The 24007-nt window shown below is 37.3% G+C and overlaps 3 protein-coding genes across 12 annotated transcripts; 1 reads left to right on the top strand and 2 right to left on the bottom strand.

Annotated features, from left to right (window-relative positions):
* Window positions 1-1405: 1405 nt before the first annotated feature.
* LOC147476273 (protein PLASTID TRANSCRIPTIONALLY ACTIVE 12, chloroplastic-like) lies at window positions 1406-4263 on the top strand. 2 transcript variants are annotated; one of them, XR_015209211.1, is made up of 9 exons: window positions 1406-1542; window positions 1650-1764; window positions 1836-1948; window positions 2180-2313; window positions 2453-2521; window positions 2683-2736; window positions 2931-2993; window positions 3393-3497; window positions 3758-4263. XR_015209211.1 is itself a non-coding variant. In XM_086584625.1 (5 exons), the coding sequence occupies exons 2-5, from the start codon at window positions 2462-2464 to the stop codon at window positions 3854-3856; spliced, it is 318 nt and encodes a 105-aa protein (XP_086440751.1). In that variant the 5' UTR covers window positions 2177-2313; window positions 2453-2461; the 3' UTR covers window positions 3857-4263. The 2 variants fall into 2 exon arrangements, 1 of the variants encoding a protein (XP_086440751.1); XM_086584625.1 differs by lacking the exons at window positions 1406-1542; window positions 1650-1764; window positions 1836-1948; window positions 2931-2993 and having other exon boundaries at window positions 2177-2313.
* A 533-nt stretch (window positions 4264-4796) lies between these two features.
* Window positions 4797-18032, bottom strand: LOC147476271 (putative pre-mRNA-splicing factor ATP-dependent RNA helicase DEAH5). Of its 9 annotated transcripts, none has more exons than XR_015209207.1 (5): window positions 14629-18032; window positions 13405-13815; window positions 12230-12471; window positions 5403-5470; window positions 4797-5286 (listed from the first exon to the last, which is right to left on the bottom strand). XR_015209207.1 is itself a non-coding variant. In XM_086584621.1 (3 exons), the coding sequence occupies exons 1-2, from the start codon at window positions 17847-17849 to the stop codon at window positions 13422-13424; spliced, it is 3615 nt and encodes a 1204-aa protein (XP_086440747.1). In that variant the 5' UTR covers window positions 17850-18032; the 3' UTR covers window positions 12007-12471; window positions 13418-13421. The 9 variants fall into 9 exon arrangements, 4 of the variants coding, with proteins under 4 accessions (XP_086440747.1, XP_086440745.1, XP_086440748.1 ...); XR_015209209.1 differs by having other exon boundaries at window positions 13418-13815; XR_015209206.1 differs by lacking the exon at window positions 5403-5470.
* LOC147476272 (uncharacterized) lies at window positions 8600-10824 on the bottom strand. The gene is given in 2 exon segments (XM_086584624.1): window positions 8600-9532; window positions 9535-10824. Coding segments are annotated over 2 exon segments (2067 nt in total). The 5' UTR covers window positions 10813-10824; the 3' UTR covers window positions 8600-8743.
* Window positions 18033-24007: the final 5975 nt, after the last annotated feature.

Genomic DNA, 24007 nt, shown 5'->3' with positions numbered 1-24007 from the left:
GAAAAATTGGAAACTATATACAACTACACAAAACTAACTTCAAGATGCAAATGCATTAACTTAACATCAAATAATAATTAACAAAAAATCGAAAATTAGATGCAAATGTATTGAACTAAACTCAAAACATATTTGTATTATATGTAGTGGGAATGTCTCAACAAGTATAGTTTTGCATTTAAAATGGTACGCGTTTATCACATCTCTTTTCGTATGAACGGGAATGTCTTGGTATTCAAGTATCTTCAATATGATTTTTGCCTCATTGGGCATTCTCACAAAACTTCAATCAAACTTCTATTATTAAACAACAAAAAGTCACAAAGTTTTATTAGGTTCTTTCATTTTATGGAGAATGGGTTTTCAATATTGCAAATAACTTAATATAAACGGCACGGGTTCGTAGGACGGATTCGAAAACTAATACTATAAAAAAAGTATACCACTTATAAATAGCCGAAAAACAAACACCTAAAAAAAATGGTCCTATAGGCACAATCATGAAATTTGTCAACAAACTCCAGATTTCGGCAGATTTTACGATATTTTGGGCGGCTGCAAATGACCGAAAATAACACTAATCCTGCGCTTTGAACTAACACTAATCAACTTAAAATTAATAATTTAGCCAATAAAAAATATGACACAAAAACATGAATCTAAAATTAAGAATGGAATTAAAAAAAAAAAAACAATATGACATCTCATTAATATATTACTAGTCCATAGATAATTATTACAATTTTCAACTAGCAATAATAATAAAAACCATGTTTGATAAATCAACAACCAAACTCTCTCAATCTGAATCACTAAAATTTTTACCAAGGTGCTCAGCATCAGATTCAGATTCGTCATAATCTTCATCACTATCCTCAGTATAGTCGTCGTCGTCGTCATCATCATCATCATCCTCTTTGCTAATTGGGGGCCATTTTCCTTCTTCTTTTAATTTTTCTACGTCTTTTGATAAACGGGCAAGCTCGGCAGCAACGGCAAGCTTGGCAGCAGAATAATTACGAATGGGTTCGAAGGGCATAAATGGAAGGACAGGATTGATTTTAGTAGTGGGGTTTATGAGTGTGTTTTGAGGATGTTGAATCAACGGTCGTGATGTGGCTGAGATTAGCCTAAACATTTTTGTGACTAACCCTGCAGATGGAGACCTCAACATATTTGGTGTTGCTAGAAAGTGCGGCGACTGATGAGTAGTTTGGTTTTGGGGAAATGGTACGAGGCTTGAAAGAAAGGGGTTTATATAGGTTAATTAGAGGGGTTAGGGTTTAAGGAAGTGTGATATGAAGGTGACGTAATAGAAAATAAGATGAGGTTCACCATAAATGCGTGTTTGATAACTAATTTTCCCACTGGCAAATTGGTCTTTTCCCACTGCTTGGTACCATTTATATAGTACATTAGTACGTGGGTGTATCTAAGATGCCAAGACCAGGACCAAAAACGTATGAATGTGTTAAAAGAGCTTGGCACGCACAGTCTCTCATTCAAGAGATTTTCAGGTGAGTTTTTTCAAGAGATTTTCAGGTGAGGTTTTATGGTTACACTTTTTTTTTTTGCTGTCTTTATTTCCGTGTTTCATTTTTTGAATTTGTATTATATTGTCTTTGAATTTATTCCATATGTTTGATTAGGGTGGTGAATGAAATTCATGGCACCGAAACTAAGAAAAATAAACAAGGGCAGGAGAAACTTCTTGTGGTTGTTTTGAAAGCAGAGGAAATCATATACTCCAAAGCCAATTCCGAGGTGCCTCTTGACTGTTGGTTTTCACTTTGATTTCTCTCTAGTTGTTTTAATTGAAAATTTCTTTTGTCCAGGAGGAGTACATGGGCCTTCAAACGCTCTGGGACTGAACCAACGATGCCATTAACACGATAATACGTATGGAAGAGAGTACTGAAACTGGATCTTCTTCAACCTTGTATTGAAGGTAACACACTCTTTCCTCTCTTCCTTGTTTTTATATTTCCAAGTTAATTTGCTTCTGCTGCATTTTCGGCATTTGGTTTGCTTTCTTAGTGGAATTTGTAATGGCTATACGTTTGATTTGTTATGAAACCAGAACTAGGATGTTATAGGAAATACTCTGTGGGTGTAAGTTTAGTGATTGTGCTGTTTTTTTCCCAATTGTTTATCAGCTCATTTTGTTTGTTTGTCATAGGCACCAATTCTATAGACGAAGATCCTACAGTCGTGATTTCTGTAGACTTATCAATTGAAAACCAGGAACAGTCACATGACCCTCGGAATCTTGTGCTGATATCAGACAAATATATATGACTTGTTTGGATTTTTGTGAGTATTCTGAAATAGACCCTATGTTTATATGTATATGTAACTAAAGATGTCATTGCTATGCTTAGTAATCATATTGATATTTACGCATTTGATTTTCTGTTGAATCTTGTTATTCATACTGATTAATTGATGCCAGCATGGGAAAATGATATCAAGGAAGGATCTTGAAAAAAAGTTGGCAAAAGAGAAGACCGAAGAAGTTGAGGTAATGAAGTTTGAGTGGAATTTAATATAGTATACATTGCAGTGCGATTCATCTGTGTAGGGAATTCTGCAACTGCTTAATGCTAGTAATAGTTTTCTTTTTAGGCGACTTTCTAAATTCTTTTTCCTAATTACTTATTGCTTTTGTAATTCTAAAACCAGGTAACTAACATAGATGAGGCTATGGCTCGAGTTGTCGACATAGGTGAAAATGAGGTATTTCGGTTATTTTATGTGAGTGTAGGGGTATTAATATTCATTGTATTTTACATGGAAACGGTAAGATTCATTGTACACCTAAGCCAGGGTTGGTAAGGTTTATCATTTTATAATTGCTTTTGTTCAAGTTGAATAAAGTTTTGTTCATTGACTTCATATCTAATGTTGAGCGGTCGGAGTGTAAACAACAGGGATGAACAGGTCCCTCCCTATATAGATCAACAACAGTTAATTCAAGATAAAGAATAATGAAGGTGGAACCTCAAAATCTTAAGGATTCTCTTAGTAAATCTAGTTGATCTTTTATACAATGTGGTAGTGTGCTTCTTGTGTGTTTATATTTTCTCTAGTAAATTTATTTTATTGTACTTCTAGAACAACATGATATTGATTTCATATTAACTATCATATACAATTGCTCCAAAAAAAATTGCTATATGACCGATATGACGTATAAGTGTGAAATACCGATTTAGGTAAGGAATCGGTTAGTAGACGTTACACTTTTTGTCTGAATTAGTATTATATAGTGCTTTATTTAGTTTCAGAATATTTGGTATCTATGGTTCTTTTTGTTATCTGGAATGGAATTTTAAAACAACCGTGTGCAGTTAGCTTGTAACATATCTTCTTCATGCATTTACTTGGTAAAGGACGAATCAGAGGATAGCGAGGTTGAGGGAGAGGATGAAGCATATGAAAAGCTTTCACGCAATTGGAGTGTTCTTAAAAGTACTCCAGAGCTTCAAAAGTCTAAGGTAAACTAACTATGACACACTTTTATATTTTTGCAGAATCTGTGGATGCTATTGGCTTGATTTAGATGGATATAACCTGCTAAAGATTTCCAACAATCTTAATGCCTGTAAGCAGTACATGCTTTATAGACAAGCCCTGAATATTTACGACCCTCTTTCTCGACTCAGATTATTTGACAGAATGAATATGTTGTATGCAACTAGAACAACTTTAAATCTACCTTAATCATTTTAATGGACTTATTCTCATTTCCTTTCAGGGGAAACCCAAGAAAGAATGTCCCATGTCTCTTGACGATGCCATCGATGATTCTGAGAATTTAACTGATTTCCTGTTGGACGTCAATGAAGATGAGTGATATTTCTCGGTGTTTTCTCGTCCAAATTTCTCATGATGATCTCAGGAAGTTCTACTCAGATCTCTCAGGATGGTCTTCTGGAAACTCAGAGGAGAAGAACAGTACTGTTGGCAATGTAGTTAAGCTTATTAAGTGAAGCACAGATGAAAAGCTTTCACGCAGCCCAGAAGTAGAGCAGCTGATAAAAAAGTTGGAAAAAAAAACAACACAATCACTAAACTTTCACCCAGTCTATTTCCTATAACATCCTAGAAACCATTTAATTTGTATGCTTGAAGTATCCTAGAAACCTATAACAAGTGTATTTGAGTCTGACTTGTTTTTCAAATCATTGTTGCATTTGGTATTTGGAAATTTTGGAATGCTTGTACATTTTCAGAGCTAGTACCTAGTTTTGCACTTCAGCATTCAGAGATCTCGTAGTCTTTAATTACTTTATTTAGATGATCTACGTAACCTACTTTTAGCACACCAAACATTATGCTGTTTGGGAAATCTGCATCATATGGTTTCTCTCTACTTTGCACCATTTGAATGATTCTGGTGCTGGTGGCATATTACAATGAGTTAGCTTGATATAATTTTTATCTTTCCAGTGATAAAAAGAGGCGGGAAGAGAGATGTCTCTTTCTTGCTGCCCCTCCTCTGCACTTCATGTACTAACTCCAGTGCTTGATCTCCCACCTGCAACTTGTTTGTAACTTATGTCTTAAATTCATTTCCGAGTATACAAATATATGAATTCTGATGTAATAAGCTGGTTGACAGAAGCCTAATAATAGCAGTATGTCACTGAACATTTGTCTGTTAATATGCATTGCCCTGGGCCTTTTGATTGCAGTCTAACGTGAAGAATGAATTTGATGCCTGTGTTAAGACACAGGTCATCCTTATAAAAAAAAGCTAAGAGTCAGTCGGGTGAAAAGAGTAAGGCATGAAGTGAATAAGAAGGTTTGGCTTCATAACTTATCTGATCAATCGTTAGTTTAACTATAACGATTGAATGTGTGGTCAAAATTAAAACTAGCTATACCACCTTACATTAACTAATCAAGACTAAGACGAATAAGAGTAAATGGATGTTCCTGACACAACTCAAAGAATACAGAACATGAAGAAGGTTCCAAAAACAAGCTACTGACAAATGTAGCCTATCTTAGATAAACCTAAGGAGGTATTTCGAAGATGTAAGAACTGCTGCAACAACAATATCCCACTGCAAGAGATGAATTGCTAAATCTTGATTTCAAATGTCATAACTTCCAATCCTTATGATGTATTTAGCCTTGTCACTACCATTCACAAGCAAAGAAGGCACACTCTGCATAAAGGGTGACTCAGTTGCTCATCCAGTAGCCTCCAATGAGTTTTTCTTCTCTGCAACCTTAAGCTCACTTTTGGTCTTATCCCACAGCTCTGTTTTCCCCTAGCTGATATTATAAGAATATGTTAACAACAAAATTAGGTAAAGGTAAAGTAATAATGATCTTACAACAAGAACTTGTTTATTTGTGAGGCACGGTTGATCTGGATGTTGTCTCGTGACCTTGGCAAATATGGATGTTGGCAAGCAGTAGAAGAAGATGCTCCCTTTTGTTGGAAACGTTTTCGTTTCTGAAGAAACATATATGGACAAGTTCATTGTGCAATGCCTCAGTTTCAAGTTATAAGACTATAAAACAGACGGGTGTACAAGGTGACCATGACTAAAACTGCTAGGAAATGCCAGTGACACTGGAAATGTGACACCAGCTTCTACCTCCAAAAAAATAACAATAAAGAGTTGTTCGACCATATAATTACAATAAGGGAAGAGATCAATCTCCCACAAAATAACCTTTATAATTTCTCCCATACTGTCAGGCTACACACAGCTGATTTGTCTTTCTATATACACAACTGATTTCCATAGCATTTACATTTCTAGATCTACTGCATATGCATAACCAACCCTGAAATTCCAATAGCTGGTGAAACTGAACAATATCACACTGGACTACGTACGGTCTGCCTGTTACTTTAGCTCATGGCTTTTAGCCTTCTTGCTCGGAGGTTTATTTCATTTATTGACATGACTAAAACTGTTTAACCAATATAAGCTGGTAAACAAATTACTTCGTGAGAAATTCTTTGAATCAGTTCACCTGAAGAGATTACTTCACTAGAGCTAACTAAACAAAAAAAACTTAACCTCCTAACCAAGAAAAAAGTTTGGTTACTATGAATTAAGAACAGATATAGTTCTTGCACGTATGGACTGTCACCTTAACATGCAATATACAATTTCCAAAAAATGAATAATTTCTTAGACCATATTCACTTTCTAGCTACATAAAATCAGAAATTCCACATCTTAACCAACAGACGAACAAATTTCAGAACTGATATCTACTTACAAGAATTCAAGACAATAGAAAATGACATCTAAAATTGTGGGAATAAGAATAAGTAAGAAGAAAGTGACGCGAAAATGATATCCGATTTTGTTTGTTGGATGGAAGGATTTTCATTGTTGTTGTTCACAGTCATATTTACCAATCTGGAAGAAATAAACCAAAATTGCTCAACAACTCATTTCATGAACTCTTAATCTTACTTACAATACCAAAATCAATAACGAATCGTCAAAAAAAGTATGTACAGAATGAACTCTAAATTCCACAACAAAAATAAATATAGAATTTCAACTAACCATTGCTCCCAGCAAGCAAGAAACTGATAACTTGCATTGAGAAAGCATCACAAACATCAAAATTGCATAAAAAACTTAGCCATTCAAGTGAAATATCACAAAGAGAAGGACAAATTCATGATTTCACTACCTATATAACAATTGCAACATGAAGCACACTTCAAATTACAGAAAACGTCAAACTGCATCAAAACATAGCTTATCAAGCTGAACTCAAGCAAATTTCAAGAAACACTAGTCAATTCAACTAAAACAAGTGCAATTTCACATCTAAAACGAGAAATCCCATGATAAAAGTATCATAATAGCAATCGCAACATCAAAAACTGGGTATTTAACCAGAAATCAAATAAGAATCTAAAGGCTTAACAATTAAAAAAGAGCTAAACACTACCAGAAACTCAAACAAGCGGATAGTGAAAGAGGAAGGGCTAACCTTGCTTGCAAAGAGAAGTATGTTCCGGAGTGTGAGAGACTCGACCAAAATTGAGAGAGGGAGAGAGAAGTTGAGGAGGCTAACCTAGAGAGAGTGAGAGAAGCCAATGGTGAAATTGATCAAAAATTATTTGCCAATGGCAAAAATTGTGTTATCAAGCACCGCCAAACCTGGCAAATGAGATTTGCCAACATTTGGCTGTTGACAAAACAAGCAGCGGCAAAACTCTATTTTCCTGCTAGGTAGTTTGCCGGCAAAAGTTGAAGTGGGAAATTGTTTTCCCTTTACATATTTGCCCAGCAAGCAGGAATTTTTATCAAGCAGGCCCTAAGCGAAAACAGCATGTAAGGAACACAGTAGTAAGCTGGAATACTCGCTAGTAAACTTTCATTGATCAGTAAAAAAAAACTACGAGGCAGAAACACACCAGTGCAACCGAGGACAACTGAGCTTGTGAGTTTGTTTGTACCTTCGTGTTGCATCAATTGTAGTTGAAACGTACATACACACTTCACTATTCTTAGTATTCTCACTCGATTAACCACAATACAGACCCACTCGACATTAGCCATCAACTCTAAAAAAATCCATTGACATTGTCGAATTCCTTGAAACAGATATACTCCGTGGATTAAACACCCACATCAAAACCTCTTCCCTTTCTGCTTTACAAGACACCACCAACTTTAGAGCAATAAAAGCCTTTTTGCAGCCCTTCCTAGACAGATGCTATCGATGTATGGAACTGCCAACTAAGGGGAGGAGATGCAAGAAAATGGCTGCGCAGAGGGGGGTTATTGGGCGAATCATTGCAATTTAATCCCACAAAAGCTGACCAGAAAGCACTGACACAACACAATGCCCATACTCAGCTATCATATCCTGCACTGTGCCTTTCCAAGGCTTTGCCATCTCTCGAGACTGGCGTATATATATATATATATATATATATATATATATATATATATATATATATATATATATATATATATATATATATATCTCAACGTGAATCGGGTGAGAGTGGCAAAAAATGAACAAACTATTTCTCAGTGCATTTACACGATCATAACCAAAGATCTGTTAAATGTAGCCCATCAACTAGAACACTAGAATGTATACAAAGTTTAACACTGACTCATAGCATTCTGCTATTTAACCAATTTATACTACTTACACATCACAGGAAACAATTAACGGGATCCAAACAAGCAGGCAGTATAAACATGAGTCCAGTAATTGACTCAGATAAGAAACCAAAGTTGAACGGCACACCAAAGTAGTAAGAAAGCCAAAAACAAATATTTAATCCAAGTTATGCTGTAAATACAGGGTATACTGAAAATAATAATAAATAAATAAATAAATGAAAGAAAAATAATACTTACATCCTTTCGTTGTCACTACACCTTGGAACAAGGTGGAAAAGCATTCCATTTAAGAAAAGGCAAGAAAGACAACAAAACGTTATGCCATCAGAGAAAACCAAAGATGCATTCAACGAAAATAATTCCAGCAAGTTAGTGTTTTTGACAAAATCCAATTAAAATCTAAGACAGATGCTGAAGATTATTGAACTCGGTAGTCATACAACAATTTCATTCTTCTCAACGAAGGCCAAAGAAAAAATATATTTCATTCAGTAGTCATACACTCATACATGCAACTTTATGAAGTATTCAAAATTATAAATACAAAGCCAATCGTTTTTTTTTCACACACAGTGAGAAGTTTATGAAATCGTTTCCTTGTGCAATAACTAACCGCTAGCAACTGGAACCTTCTCATCAGCTGCGGATTGATAAAATCTCGACAGAAGAAGGCAACAACCACCAAACCTCTGCTGCAAGTAGATAACAGTTGCAAACAGCAGGCCACCACAGGGGATAATAACATCCCACGCAGTCGAGAAAAAATCTCCATCATTTGCATAGATATATGACACATCAAGATGAGGTGCATATCTGTGAGTCCTATAAAGATCGTACGCATGAGGGAACAAGTGGACGAAAGTTATTCCAACATAGAATGTAGGATGAAGAACCTTGTCTTTTAAGTTCGAAAATACATTAAGCAGTATTTGAGGCAGCAGAAAACCATTGCGAAGCAAGCCCTCATATGATCTTAGATACACCCAAATTGAAAGCCCATGGTAAACAGAAATACTTCCATATCTCCAAGGAGCCTCATTATGATTAATCCACCAGTACAACCCCCAAGCTATAAAAGCACCAACTAGATACAATGGTAGCAAAACAAAAAGAGCTTTCTTTTCAGCGAGCAACAAAGCCTTTTGGTCTCCATCGCCCAATTTTGAGGACCATGTCAGCTGAAGAAGACGAAACTGCAACAGATACGCACCCATTGTGAATACTCTCACCAAGACCTCATTCACCTCGAGCCATCCACCACTACCCATCACGGAATTTTGCTGGTTATGGTTTGTCTTGAACAAGGCCTCAATGTTCAAAACCAAAGGGATCATCTGTCCTAGAGTAAGAATGGCAAGCATCAGAAGAGAGATTGATGGAAGTACATCGGGATTCTCTTCTTCACATAAACGACCTGTAACCCGACAAAGATGCAGATCAGTTTATTAGAGATCAGAACCATAGTGATCTCCAGATCCACCCTCCAAACAGATTCCGCTGCTTGTGTCGTGGACAAAGAAACTGCGAACAGCTGTAGTTTATCAAAGTAAAAAGGGTCCAACCGTCCCCTTGTACTTTCTATGGTCCCTTTGAGATACACCGAGCTCTTTGAATCTAATGGTAGGAACTGTATGTTGATGAGAATCTCACAATCCATTGAATGGAAATTTGATGTTCTCACAGACTGACAGCCTACCATACACAAGCTTCCAGTTTCAGGATTATAGACGCCTTCGGCAGAAATTTCAACAGGTGTAATATAATTCAAGGAGACATTCTTTGAAGAAAGCCCAATGAACGCAGGTGTGAAGCTTAAGCTATAGCTGACATTCAGAAGGCCCTTTGGGTGTGTGTCAATCACTTGAACAGATGCAGCGAGAGTAATAGGGCTATACCGCTCGTAAACACGGTCACCGACAAAAAGTGGACCTGAATAACACCACGAATGTTTTCCTCGACTATTACTCACTCTCATTGTAAAATGCACGTCGGATGAATACCCAGTAGGGTATCTTCCTCCCTTTTTTCTTGCAGTCTTCTTTGCACAAGACTTCACAACCGCGCCAGTCTGAGTGTACTCATACTTCAGACCTGGAACTGCATAAATTATATTCCAAGGACTCTGGAACACAATTTTATCAAAAAATCCTGATTCATTAAATGTCTTGTTACTCCATAGTTGCCCCACAACACGCCTCCTGTTTTTGATAGACGCGATAGCAGGGAACAACAAACTCAACCTGATGGAACAATCACCAATTGAAGCATTGACCAAATTATCTGTATAATTTAAGAATCGACAGGCAACAGAGTGAAGCTGATTATGATCTTCATTCCAATGTCCTTCACCAACTAACATTGTGCTAGGAACCAAATGTTGCCTATACTCAATATTGCTAGTGTTAGAAAATCCAATCAATAACCTCAACCTCTGCTCATCCGAACACTGAACATGAGTAAAGGATAGGAATTTAGGTAAGAAACCGACGCTCCTACCAAGAGGACTACAATTCTTAGTGGCATCACAATTACTCCCATACTCCAATTCATACATACCAGAGCTCCACAACTCTGCACATATATTTCCTCGAGGCCCTAAACCAAGCATCAAATCTTTTGCAACACCACCCCCTCCAGAAAACCCACTCTCACTATCATTCACAACAAGTGAATACATATAATTTCTTAGCGAAAATCATTTTTAACAATTTTTATTTTCGGATATCATACGGATATCGAATAGCTCAAAATAATTCACAAAAAAAAAAAAAAAAGTATCAAGCAAGAGAATAAAGATGAAGTGAATTAAGATGTAGAAAATGACAATCCACAAATCCATTGTATTTTTTAAACTCCCACTAACCAAACTAGTAAAACAAACGTCCATGACGATCCAGTTCTTCCGATAATTAAGCTTTCCTAAAAACAGCAGAAAGATCAAAATAATTCACACTATCAGCACAAATTACCTAACTTTTTTTTCGAGTACCCTACACCAGTTCCAACCATACAAAGATTCCCAGAATCTTCAGACCAAAAGCCATTCAAGTTAAAGCTCACCCTATGTCGCCTAGTCTTAAATCGACCTGACTTTGTTCCTTCATAGGAAGCATTACTTCTCATAGGAATCATACTACCAACTCTAAACACCAAAGACACTTCAACAAACAAGACACCATCTAAATCAGTTTTAGAAACACTTTGTGTACGGAAAACAACTGACTTTGGTGAGTTATTATAAGCTAAAATGTTCTCGCCACCATTAAAATAACCAGTTTCCAATTCTGGGAAACTTAATTTAGATATAAGTACACCATTTGGTGTAGATTGAGAAACAGTTGAATTGCAATATCGAGTATAAGAGATTTTTGAGAGTGAAGAGAATGAAAAAGATGGTGTAATGAAAAAGAAGATGAAGGAGATTGTTAAATGAGATGAGAATGAAAACTCAGTTTTGTATTTATGTGAAGAAGATGTAGAAACCATTGTTTTGGGTTTTGAGGATGTATCTCATGTGATCTTCTTCTTCAATGGTGTTTTTTTTTATAGAAAATTTTTCCCTCCTCTGTTGTTTTCTTACTCTGTTTCTGAAAGACTGAAATATATAGAAAATCTTCTGCGGGCTTCTACATTGGATATTACTATTTTGACCTTGGACTTCAGCATGAAAGAAAATGAGTATATCACTAATGAAACATTCCAAAGAAGCAAAGATATGGAAGTAGAAGTTGAAAATGTACTCTTCATGTAGCCATCCCAATTAAGTCAACTAACAGTAACAATCAATGAGAATGATGCAGTATACTAAAAATCTCCACTGATAAGAGTAACACCGAGCTTTGTATTGACTTAATTAACATGATACAATAAATGATATGAATGATGTAGATTTTTCCTCAAACTCAATATAAACAAATCTTGCTAGCGTTTAGCCGTTGATTCTTTAAACTCTCAAAGACTTCCGAACACACAAAGCTAGGGAATTTGTTACACCATGATGCAAATAATTCATATTTATTTGATAATTGGGAAACACAAAACTAACAAAGAATAGCCATTACAAAGATGGATTACAAAAGCATTGCGTAACTTACATGCCATGTTTGCCACCTTCATGTTGCGTTCCCATCCCAGTATATTTTAACCACTTTCAAGTTGTTTCCAGACACTGCAGCATTTGTTTGAGTCCAGCATAGTAAATATGTGGCACTGTTGTTTTGCATGAGTTTGTCAGTTGTATCCAGACACTGTACTCTACCTTCCTTTCGATCAAACATAGTAAACCTACTTTGTGGACATTACAGCGACTGTGTTGTACTCATCTTTCCTGCATATCCTGTTTCCAGTAAGACGTCACTAAAATCATACATCATATCAATTATACTTGGTATTAAAGTTCGAAAGAAATATTGTGAAATGAAGCAATTGTAGAAATGCATGTAAACCAACCACGGAGGAGATCAAGAATCATTGCTGCTAACAAATTTCTAACTCTTTTAGCACTTTTCTATTTGTGAGCAAGTATTCATAGATTTTTTTCTCTATGAAGCTTTTGGCAGGAAACCTTCAAAATGCAGGACATAATTATCTCTTTCCTAAAAAAGGCAAATGTGACATTTCATCAAAATTTTGTTATTTGGACATAGCTAGTGGCTGAAAGTTTAGGTGGGATTAGTTGCACCATCAAAAGTCTCTATGTTTGTGTATCTAAGACAATTTCATAAAACCAAATCAAAAGTACGTATAGAAACAATTAAACACTCCTATGAACATGACCTCTGCTTCGTATATTTTTTAAAATAAAATAAGCAATTGCTAAGCTTCAAAGAACACAAGCATGCAGGGGCGGCTCAAGCCATTTGGGGGCCCTAAGCGAGCTACGGAGACAAAGCACCAAGCCAATTCTGAAGTAGCGGATGCTAAAACCGACTTTTTGAAGGACTTTTTGTTCTTCCATAGTTCCATGTTCCTAAATTTAAAAGAACTTTTGAAAAAGTAAATGGTACAGAGACCAGAATTTTGGTCCCAAAACCTCATTATCTAATCAACCTAGTTAGGTCTGTGTGCCCCGTGTGTGGTGCATTAAGATCCTGGAGCCGGTTCCATTTGTCGAAACATCAACAATATCATAGTCTCCAAGCAAATTGAATATCAACCATATTGGTGTGCAGCATGCCCTTCAAAAAATTCTAAAACAGTCGAAGAAAGTACAAGATCATGTATATACATATACAGATAACAAAAATTGGAACTGGTACAGAGAACATACAATATCACCATACATAATTAAGCACGACGCTTGCTCAGTCTCCATGAATTTGGCTCGTGATAACGGTCATATAGAGGCTCGACTCTCTCTTGACGCTTTCTTTTACTCATTTTTGTAGGATCTGCTACCTTGAAGAATCTCGGTGCCAATTCAACAAGCCATTTTGGATCAATAGCTGTTACCTCCCGCATATACTCTTTCGTTGTCATCACCAATTCATGGTAAAGAACCCAGTCAGGCTGTCTTTGGAAAAGTGCACTGCTGGGGTGAATATAAACTGGTTGGTTTTCAACTAATGTTTTATAACCCTCCTGTGGATCCTTTCTAGCCGCATGAAAGAAGAATCCTGCCGCAATTGCCTGCCTAATTTTGGTAAAGTTTTTTCCAGCAGTCAAGACGTCCAACTTATATCTGAAAAAGGTAACAACAACCACAAATTTAGAATACCAACGTTGAAGGTGCTAAAATCAAGAAAAAGGATTATCTTAGTGGTCACATACACAGATTAATCACAAGTTACAGAGGTTGAATTTAACTTTCAACGAAAGGCAAGAAACTAAAAAAAAAAACGACTCATTGTATCATCCAATTGAAAAGAATCCTGCGGTTCATGCTAACCCAAATTTTTCCGGGCAAAAATAGGGATAGGTGATGAATGGTTCCAACAAACTTAAAAAGGGACTTCTTCCCCCTTACCAGGACACAATACTAACTACACTAAAAGGGCCTATTTACCCGGGTAATGTGTGCTTCTAGTTTCCACAATTAGCTTTTTAGCATCAATGCCCTCATGATACGGGAAGTTTGTACTTCTAATTTCCAAATTTAGCTTTTTACTTGTTTTTAGCGTCATGATATAACTATATAAGTATGATAAGACTCAAAACCTGAACAAATTCACAAATATCTTATAAAACCTTGGACGAATATTATGTGGAACAGTAACCACGACTCCGAGAAATATGACAATGGCGAAAAATAAAAACTCACAGAAACATGCTAGCAAGTACTTGTGCACAAGTATATAATGATAATTTTGACGACCTAAGTACATATGTTGACTGAAAAGACAGGATCTAAAGAAGAAACATTATCCAACCAGATATACCGTTATGATTTTTAAATTACAGATTTTTATAAACAAGGTAGGGATGATCTAAGCACAAGTTGCTTAAAGAAACTAAATCAAACCCAAAAGTATAAACAGCATTAAAGAAAACATACCTGTCCATGATGGTAAGAAGTTGTTTCCTGACATCCTGCGCTCTCCTCAAGGATCGAGATTGGACAAAGTTCTCAAAGCACCATGGACCGGAAAAGTTTTTTGCCTTCCAGGCCTCATAAACAGCGAGTAAAGTGAGATGGTCCCCCTCAGGCTGAAAAAACTTGGCTCTCTTTTGATCTGCCATTGCTTGTTTCTCTCTGGGCCTATAGAATATGTTTCCAGTTTGAATCATTGCAATGATGGTCAAAATTTCATCACTGCATCCAAGGTCCACGCTGGCCAGAAGCATCTTTGATAACGGGGGATCCAACGGAAATTCAGCCATTTTACGACCCAATTTAGTAAGAAGCCCTTCGTCATCCAGAGCTCCTAAACTATATAGCTGCTCCATTGCAGTGATGAGAGCTTGAGGAGAAGGGGGATCCATAAAGTCAAAAGAAAGAAGATCATTTATCCCCATTGCCTTCATCTGAAGTGTTGTGGCTCCAAGATTTATCCTCTGGATTTCTGGGACAGAGGTTGGTGACATCTCATTGCGATAAGCACTCTCTGTATACAGGCGGTAGCACTTTCCAGGTCCTGTACGACCAGCCCGCCCAGCTCTCTGTTTGGCTGATGCTTGTGAAATAGGAGTGATGACCAGTGAATCCAACCCTTGCTTTGGGTTATACACATTCTGCTTTGCAAAACCAGGGTCAATGACATAGAAAATGCCATCAATAGTCAAGGAAGCCTCTGCAATATTCGTTGCCACAACCACCTTTCTCTTCCCAGGAGGAGCAGGGTCAAATATGCGTGACTGCATTTCACTAGGAAGTGCACTATAGACAGGCAGTATAATCAACTCAGGCACACTCTTCCCAAGCCCTTTCATTCTTTCATAAAGTGACTGACAGGCATGATCAATTTCCTCTTGACCAGTTAAGAAGAGAAGAATGTCGCCTTCAGGTTCTGTCAAGTGAATCTGCAAGACAGTGATCAGTGCTGCATCCAGATAATCACTTTCTGGCTGCTTTGTGTAGAGGATCTCGACAGGAAAAGTTCTTCCTGGAATTGTAAAGATATTACAGTTGAAGAAATACCCAGAAAATTTTTCCGCATCAAGTGTAGCAGAAGTGACAATTAAACGGAGCTCAGGTCTCCTTTGCACAAGCTGTTTCAGCAATCCAAAAAGCACATCAGTGTGAATTGTCCTCTCGTGAGCTTCATCCAACATAATTACAGAGTACTGAGAAAGGTTTTCATCAATCAAAATCTCCCTCAGAAGCATACCATCAGTCATGTACTTGATTACAGTTTCAGGTCCTGTGCAATCCTCAAACCGAATAGCATATCCAACTTCCTCCCCTAAACGACAACCAAACTCTTCTGCAACCCTCTTTGCCACAGACATAGCAGCCACCCTACGAGGCTGAGTACATCCAATCTTACCCCTGGTCGTGTAACCTGCTTCAGCCAGATACTGTGTGACCTGTGTCGTCTTACCGGAACCAGTCTCTCCAATGACAACCAATACCTGGTTATCATGAACAGCCTGAACAAGTTCTTTCTTCAGTTTGTATATGGGCAGACTCTGCCTTTGTTCCTGGATGGACAGCTTTGACCTCTGCCCAAATGTAAGTGCTTTGCCATAAGCATCCTTCTTCCACTCTGGCATATCGTAAGCCGACAAGCCCACCCCCCTGAGTTCCTGAGCAAGATGCCTCTCACCTGTCTCAGGCATTGGGTCTTCCCATGGACGATTGAGATCTTTTGGAATGGAGTCAAGCATAGTTCTCTGTTGTTGCTCTCTTACCTCTCTCCTCTCTTTTATGAGAGCAGACTGAAGTGCAGCTGCGCGACTTAAAGATCCTTCGGGATTCTTAAAGATCTTAACAGGTGACATATCAATAGAGTATCGACTCTGCCCTTGCAAGAAAGCTGGCTCATCTTCATTCAGCTCTATCTCAAGCTCTTCTTCAGCACCCTCTTCCTGATACAGCAACCCATCCTCATCCTCATCATACATCGGATGCTCCCTAATATCCATAACACCAGCAGCCATCAGTTGTTTTGCTTCCCATTTCTCAGGTGAGCTCATCCTTTTCAATGGACGCCTTGATGAAGATGGACCATCATCTTCTGTTATCCTAATGCCTGAAAGACCTGTCCTCGAAGTAGGACCCTGATTTGAACTCTGAGGGTTCACCCTAGAAGCATCATCATCCGGTCTCTTCTTCATCGGAATAAGATCTTTACCCGTAGTCTGATCAACATCTCTCATTGACAAACTCATCTTCTGACCCGTCATCGAAATCACCTTAACAAAAACATCTTGCCCTCTCTTCACAACATCTTTTGCATTCGGTATTCTCCTACTCGCCAACTGAGAAACATGAACCAAACCTTCTTTCCCTCTAAAATCATTCAATTGCACAAAACATCCAGTCTCCATCACCCTCGATACCTTACCTGCATAAACCATAAGCAATTCCGGCTCATTCGACCGTGACTGACTTTTCACCCACTTCTCATCCCCATCCTCATCTCTTCTTTCCTCCCCTCCACCATACTCCTCACCCCTCCTATCTCCACCATGTCTATCCCTATCTCTTCTCCCCTTACTCCTCGAATCACGTCCACCATCTTCATCTCTATCCCTATACCTTTCTTGTCTATCATCTTCCTCTCTATCTCTTCCCCATCTTCCACCCCCATTGTCTCGTTCCTCCTTATACCTCCCCCCACGCCTATCTCGTCTGCCCCCATCGTCCTTATACCTCTCCCTATGCCCATCTCTCCTACTATCCCTATCCCTATCCCTATCCCTATCTCTCTCTCGATCTTTCTTCTCACGTAACTCCCTAGCATCATTCTCAATCTCCTTTTCCAATTCCCTCACTCTAGCTTTCCCATCCGCTATATTCAACGCAGAAAACTCCCCACCCTCACCATCACCTTTACCCTTTTCTTTACCACTACTAGAGTTATTAGGTGGATAAATAGCATGAATAACAGTTAACAATGAACTAACAAAATAATCAGGAAACTCAGCACCATTTTCTTTTAATTGTAAATCAAAATTAGTAACATTGTCTGAACTTCTACCCAAGTCTATAACAAATTCAGCCAGTACCTTGTCTTCAACACCCAAGTGTGACTCCAATTCTGTGCATACTTTCGATAATAGGGATAAAAACTCGAGCTTTTTCAACCCCTCGTTTTCAATTTCAGCCCCCATTGAATGGATTTGGGATTCTAGGGTTAGGGTTTTGGAAAGTGGAAGTGAATATGTGAATTTTTTTGGTTTTGTTTGGTTCAAGGAAAGTAAAAATTTATAGTTGTTTGGTTCACTTGAGAAAACAGAAAAATAGAAAACCCATTCTTCGTCTGGTCTTCAACTCCCTCTTAAAATAAGTGGAACTTGAATGATTTTATGAAGAGGAACAAGTTTGTTTACGAGAGATGGGCTTATGACTCATCCAGTGCTCTGGTGGGTGTGTATGGGCTCGATTACTCACAGTCTATGGGCTTGATTCAGTCCAGAAATAGTTTTCAACAAATGTACCAAACGCCCAAAAACACATTCACTTTCAACCAATTTGATTTCTTGATGAAACCATATCCGGTGAACCAAACACAGCCTTAGAGTTGGTCTTTAAAGGTGCGTTTGGGCGGCGAGTGTACAAGTTTAACTAGAAATTGGGAACCAGAAAAGTTTTGCTAAATGACCATATCAAAATTTCACAGGAAAAAATCTACGATGTTTGAAGGCCAGTATGTGAAAGTCGGTGGATATCGTCGGTAAATATTGGAGGGCAATATGAGATTGAGTTTTGTGAATTATTTTAGATTTGGCAATTTTTTTTGTGTTTTGTATTTAGAGTTGGTCTTTAAAGGTGCGTTTGGCGGCTAGTGTAGAAGTTTAGTTACAAATCAAAGACCATTAATACTGAATAGTTGAGAATGCTCACAGTGAAACACGTCATTCCTGTTTTTTCTCAAATGTTGTCATCTCAGCTTTTTTGAAAGAAAAAATAAAAACACGCCCTCTCTTCAATTTTTCAATTGTTCGCGATGAATCCCAAACAAAACAAAAACCAACCTTCCTCTGCCCTCAGAACAAAACCACACAAAAACCCATCCCGACTTTAATCACCAAAACTGAAAAACCCCCTACCCTCCTTACCTCTCTCTCTCTCATCTCCCATGTCAACAGAAACCCAAAGCCCACTATTCAAAAAAGTTATCGCCTCCATTCTTCACGACTTCACAATTTAAATTTCTACTTCGGGTATGGTATTTTTTTTCTTTTTGTTTAGTCAAAGAAACCATTCCATTCTTACTAAAAATGAGAGAGTTTACTGAGTACGCTCTCGGAGTGAGACTCTGATTGTGAGAAATTAGATTCGGTAGTGCTAGGTACTGACATCTATCATAAAAGTGGTAATAATTCTATGGATTCTAAACATGATAGGTAGTTTCATCTCCTATTTTTTTGGCATTTAGAAGCGTTGCCAGTTTGTGCATAATCATTTATCAGGGATGTAAGGTTTGTAGTTAGTTCAAGATGCAGGGAGGTGCATAGCTTCATGTTATATTTTAGTTGCTATTAATGGAAAGTGCCTTATCTAATTAGAAAACAAACTCCCAGTGGGTTGATAGATTACGCCACTATCCCACATGAAATAGTTGTTTTGCTTATTGCGTGTTTTTAGTCATGAAATTGAGTGTGATTATACCTATCTGTGCTTTACAGAACCGGCAGAGTTACTCACAGTTGCCTGGGGATTCCAAAGTGTTTTCCGTCAAGACAGTGCCTCCACGAAAGACTGGAAAAGGAAGAGGGAAAGGAGAGACGGTCCACCCTCCAGAAGATAATAAAGTTTAAGTCACTTCCATCAAAGAAAGGACACTTAATACACCTGAGATTTTGAAAGCTTTTTGCGTTCGATTTGTTTGACTAAATGACGTTTTTTTCACACGCACAAGGTACATCATCTTCATATTACATTATGGTTTGTTACTCACACTTACAAACTCAAATTGTCACACTATCTATTGTTGATCGAAAATATGAGATTTCTTTTATGAACTTTAAGGTTGTCAGTAGCATGCCTTTGACCTTGATGATATGCACAATGGGCATTCGGATTATACCACATAAGCAAAGGATCAGGAACAGGCATGTGCTCCAACAAAGTTAACAACCCCTTCCGAGGAGTTGAGGTAGAATTACACTCATTGGTTGATTGAGGGGAGTGAAATTCCTCCCGGGTCTAACCTGATTTTTATTTGGGACTTGAGCTGGTGGGTTACCAGGTTGACCATCGACTTTGTAGAATAGCAGGGGAAGCATAGTTTGAAAGAAAAGAAGAGGGAGAGATGGAAGGGCTACTTATAAGCTTCAAGTGAAGTTGCACAAGGTCAATCCCATGATTGGCCTATGGGCCTAACACCCGAACAGTGTAGTTGGCTCAGTATGTTTGTGCAGTTCTCCATTGGTATTATCTTTATCCAACATTTCACTGCATTTGAAAAATAATTTGCAGCCGAAGTGAATCTTAATGTGTACGAAATGATTGGAAAGGTTTTCATGGGCAAATGCTCATATTTAAGGATTATTGCCGATTGATTTTTCGTAGTCTTTTTTTTCTATATATTTTTAATTTTTTAATTTTTTTTATGAGAACCTGTTTTGCAAAAGCGTGATGTGGATACTCATATTACAAAATTGCATACGTTCTAATTGTATGTTGCTTCTATTGCAGGTACTTCCATGCCTTAGAGAAAGAAAGATAGCATATATAACCGAGCACATCTTCTGTTCGAAAGGGCTGAGAAAAGTGAATGGACTCCTGAAGAGTTAGAAACTATCAAAAAGTTTGTTCTTTGCTACTGAATTTTAACTATTAGATGTTACTTTTTCAATTAATTCTTAATTGGGTTTCTAGAGTAGAGTTTCTAGGAAAAGGATTTCTGGAGTCTGGAACCTATATCACTTGGTATCATGACCCAGTATCTTCATCCAGTTTTATAATGAGGTGTGCCTAGACAAAGTCAGGCTGAAATTGTGTCTATTACCTTTGCAAGACTTTAGTTGTCTCTGTATATAACTCAAATTTTAGGATGTCGAGCCTGTTTGCCCGAGGTCAGGCCAGATTGGAGCTGAAATTATTACTTTCCTCATAGACATCGAGCCTGTTAGCCCGAGGTCAGGCCAAATTGGAGCTGAAATTATTACTTTCCTCATAGACACTATAGCATATTAGCTTTATCACTGAGTTTAGAGACAACTTTGGGAACTGCTTTTAGCTTTCGGGGGCTGTTTCTGCTATAGCATACGAGGACGGAAAGTTACATAAGCCTGAACTCTTAAGTAGCACTTTGGCTTTCGGGGATTGTTTCGCTATATAGCTTACGAGGACGGAAAGTTACATAAGCCTAAACTCTTAAGTAGCACAAATTAATGTAAGGTGGTTTATCCATATTGCATTTTATAGTTTCAACTTAACCAAACACAGCGTGCTGGTTGGAGCAATAATGCAAATATCTTAGAATCCCTGTCAATTTTTCTCTCTAGCTCTCAAAGGTTGAATCAACTCATTGAAATAGCTTATCGGTTTGCTTCTCTCCCTTATCACCCAAAGGTTTTATCTTATTTCGCATCAGGAGTAAACTTGGCCAGTATATGCAATATATTCAAAGCCATGGTTTGTCAATTTAAAGGATGCATTACTGCTCATTGTAATATGGGATTCTATACTTGAAAGGTTGAATTCAGCAAACGTTCCAAGGTAAGATTTTTTTCTTTTCTTTTATCTCTTTCTGATTATTCCATTAGTTGAATTTGTAATAGATTTGTTTTTTATTTGTTCAATGATTGTTTGTAATTGAATCCGCTTTTGAATGATTTCATATTATTGTCCAATGTAGCTGATTCTATCATTGTTTAGTATAAGTCGTTATATACACTTTTAATTGCTATGCAGTTAGTTTGTACTTTAGACGTTGGTTTGTAAACCAACCATAGAGAGTAAGCGGCATAGTGAAGGAGGTATGGCCGCATATCGTTTGTGAGAAGGTTCAATGGACCCCTCCAATGGTCTTGACCACTAAGTTGCCTCTAATATTTTGCTATGCTAGCTGCATTATGCTATGTTCCGTTCTTCAGTTAATGTTGGGAGGTAGTCATATTATTTGTACGGTAACTAAGCGAGGAAATGCAATTTCGTAATTGGAGTTTTCTCCTTAAACCAACTCATACTTATATTGTGCGTATATTAATTTCAATATTGAATTTCAAAACTTTGAAAATAGTAAGAGATATCTGACATTGTATAAATATAATGGAAACCAACTACTAAAAGTAATAATGTATAGCTCCTCCTTCGTCCACATTAGTTATTCCATCTTAGGAGTAGCGATCACATGACAGACTAAATAGTAGCACCTCTAGACAGAGCTAGACACAGAGAGCAGGTTTTTCCCCAATAATGTAGAGGCCTTATGATTTCCCTAGGTATTCCCAATATCGCAAGTACTGATAGATATTGGGTCTACCAAATGGCCTTTTCTAATAGAGCACTCAATCAATCCACTTTCATATCGATTTTCATTAACAGGCTGGGAAGAAAGTTACAAGAGAATCCTACTTACTTATATTGTACACCTGAAGGAGAAACTATTTAAAGAATGCTCGCCTCACTGGGCAGCAAAGTAAGGGCTTACTTTAAGACTAATAAGCTAGGATAGCCACTTGGCTCTCTTCTGCTCCCAAGATTACGAATACTAATAGATATTGGGTCTACCAAATGTCCTTTTCTAATAGAACACTCAATCAATCCACTTTCACATTGATTTTCATTTACGGGCTAAGAAGAAAGCTACAAGAGAATCTTACTTACTTATATTGTACACCTGAAGGAGAAGCTTCTTAAAGAAAGCTCGCCTCACTGGGCAGCAAAGTAGGGGCTTACTTTCAAACTAATAAGCTAGGATAGCCACTTGGTTCTCTTCTGATGGATTGAAACCTATTTTTAAAGGGGGACTGAACTGCACTACCCTTACTCAACTACCACTAGGGGAAGTAGTCAGTTAAACATTTGAACCAACTTCTAAAAGAAGAGCTAAGAAGGAAGAAAAGCTACCATGTAGGGGAAGCTGCATTCAGGATAGGGAAGGGTAACTACCAAAATAGATAGAATAACTACTTTGTAGCTTTTTGAGGGCATGCTATCGATTCATTAATTTAATTATGACTGTTAATTATCAGTCATTAATTTAATTTGATTACGGCTATTAGATGGTTCAAAACAGTTTGAAATTTTTTCCCAAGTAAAAGATCATTCTCGCTAGCATGGAGTTGGATGAGCTTTTCTTTAACTTATTTTTATTACATTACATGATTAACCGATACATTTTCCTTTGACTTTTCTTTGACTTTATTCTGGTAATATTTTAATCTGATAGATAATATTTTCTTTGACTTTTCTTTGTTGAGGGTTTATTTATGTATCCCAAGGGGTTGATAGATAATAAAGGATGTTAGTTCTTCCACCAAAGGAAAATATATTGGTTAATCATGCGCACCATTTTATTAATCTGATAATGATGCTTATAGAAGTCTAATGGTTAGAACCCCAATTCAAGAGATGCTAAAATTGTTGAATACGCTTGCAAGTGAGCAAGTGAGCGTAGTTGCACCGGTGAAGGTCAAGAGAAGACTGATAAGAAGATTATAACTGAGAAGGTTTTGCAATTCCTAGACTTAATGGGCAAGTACCTAACTCACAACAGATTATAACACTATATGAAAATGTCAAAAAGTCATACAAGGTAAGCGTGTTCATATTATGCTAATAGGCTTCAAGTCATTTCATTTTATGCGTTATACATAGATAAAACATGTGCGGTTATGAATTTTGTCATATTAGAAGTACCCTTTATCTGATTTTTTTTTAACTCTATTTTTCTTAAAAGTATATTGAGGCTTTTAATTGATCTTTAACCGTTGTACTTAGTTTTTCAACTTGCCATGTGTTTGAAATTTATATTCCAATTCCAAGTATTAGGAAATTGGTAAGGAGGTTTCTGGTTTTAGCCATGTGCATTAAGGACGAGGGTTTGATGTCATATACAACCACTATATGGTCGCCTATCGAATTTAAATGATTTGGTGTGGTTAGGCATTAAGATGTTGACTTCATAAATTGTGAAACTAAAGTAAGGTGGCTTTTTGTATATGGCTCAAAGTTTGATTATGCTTTGTATGAAACTGTCAATTTTGTTCAACATCTTCTCTTCTTTGTTAGACGATATATGATAAAGCGATAATAGTAGGATTATTGAATAGCTTCAGATTAACTAAGTGATCGAAACTGAATTGTGAATGTACAC

This window comes from Coptis chinensis, chromosome 9 (assembly GCF_015680905.1).
Source record: "Coptis chinensis isolate HL-2020 chromosome 9, ASM1568090v1, whole genome shotgun sequence".
NCBI lineage: Eukaryota > Viridiplantae > Streptophyta > Magnoliopsida > Ranunculales > Ranunculaceae > Coptis > Coptis chinensis.
The sequence above is the reverse complement of the archived record's forward strand: the minus strand, read 5'-3'. Positions and strand labels throughout refer to the sequence as shown.

Coding starts and splice junctions, on each gene's coding strand:
- LOC147476273 (XM_086584625.1), top strand. CDS start 2,462: ATGATATCAAGGAAGGATCTTGAAAAAAAGTTGGCAAAAGAGAAGACC. Junction 2,737..3,392: donor TCGACATAGGTGAAAATGAG/GTATTTCGGTTA, acceptor TACTTGGTAAAG/GACGAATCAGAGGATAGCGA. Junction 3,498..3,757: donor CAGAGCTTCAAAAGTCTAAG/GTAAACTAACTA, acceptor ATTTCCTTTCAG/GGGAAACCCAAGAAAGAATG.
- LOC147476271 (XM_086584621.1), bottom strand. CDS start 17,849: ATGGGGGCTGAAATTGAAAACGAGGGGTTGAAAAAGCTCGAGTTTTTA. Junction 13,816..14,628: donor CTTCTTACCATCATGGACAG/GTATGTTTTCTT, acceptor TACCTTTTTCAG/ATATAAGTTGGACGTCTTGA.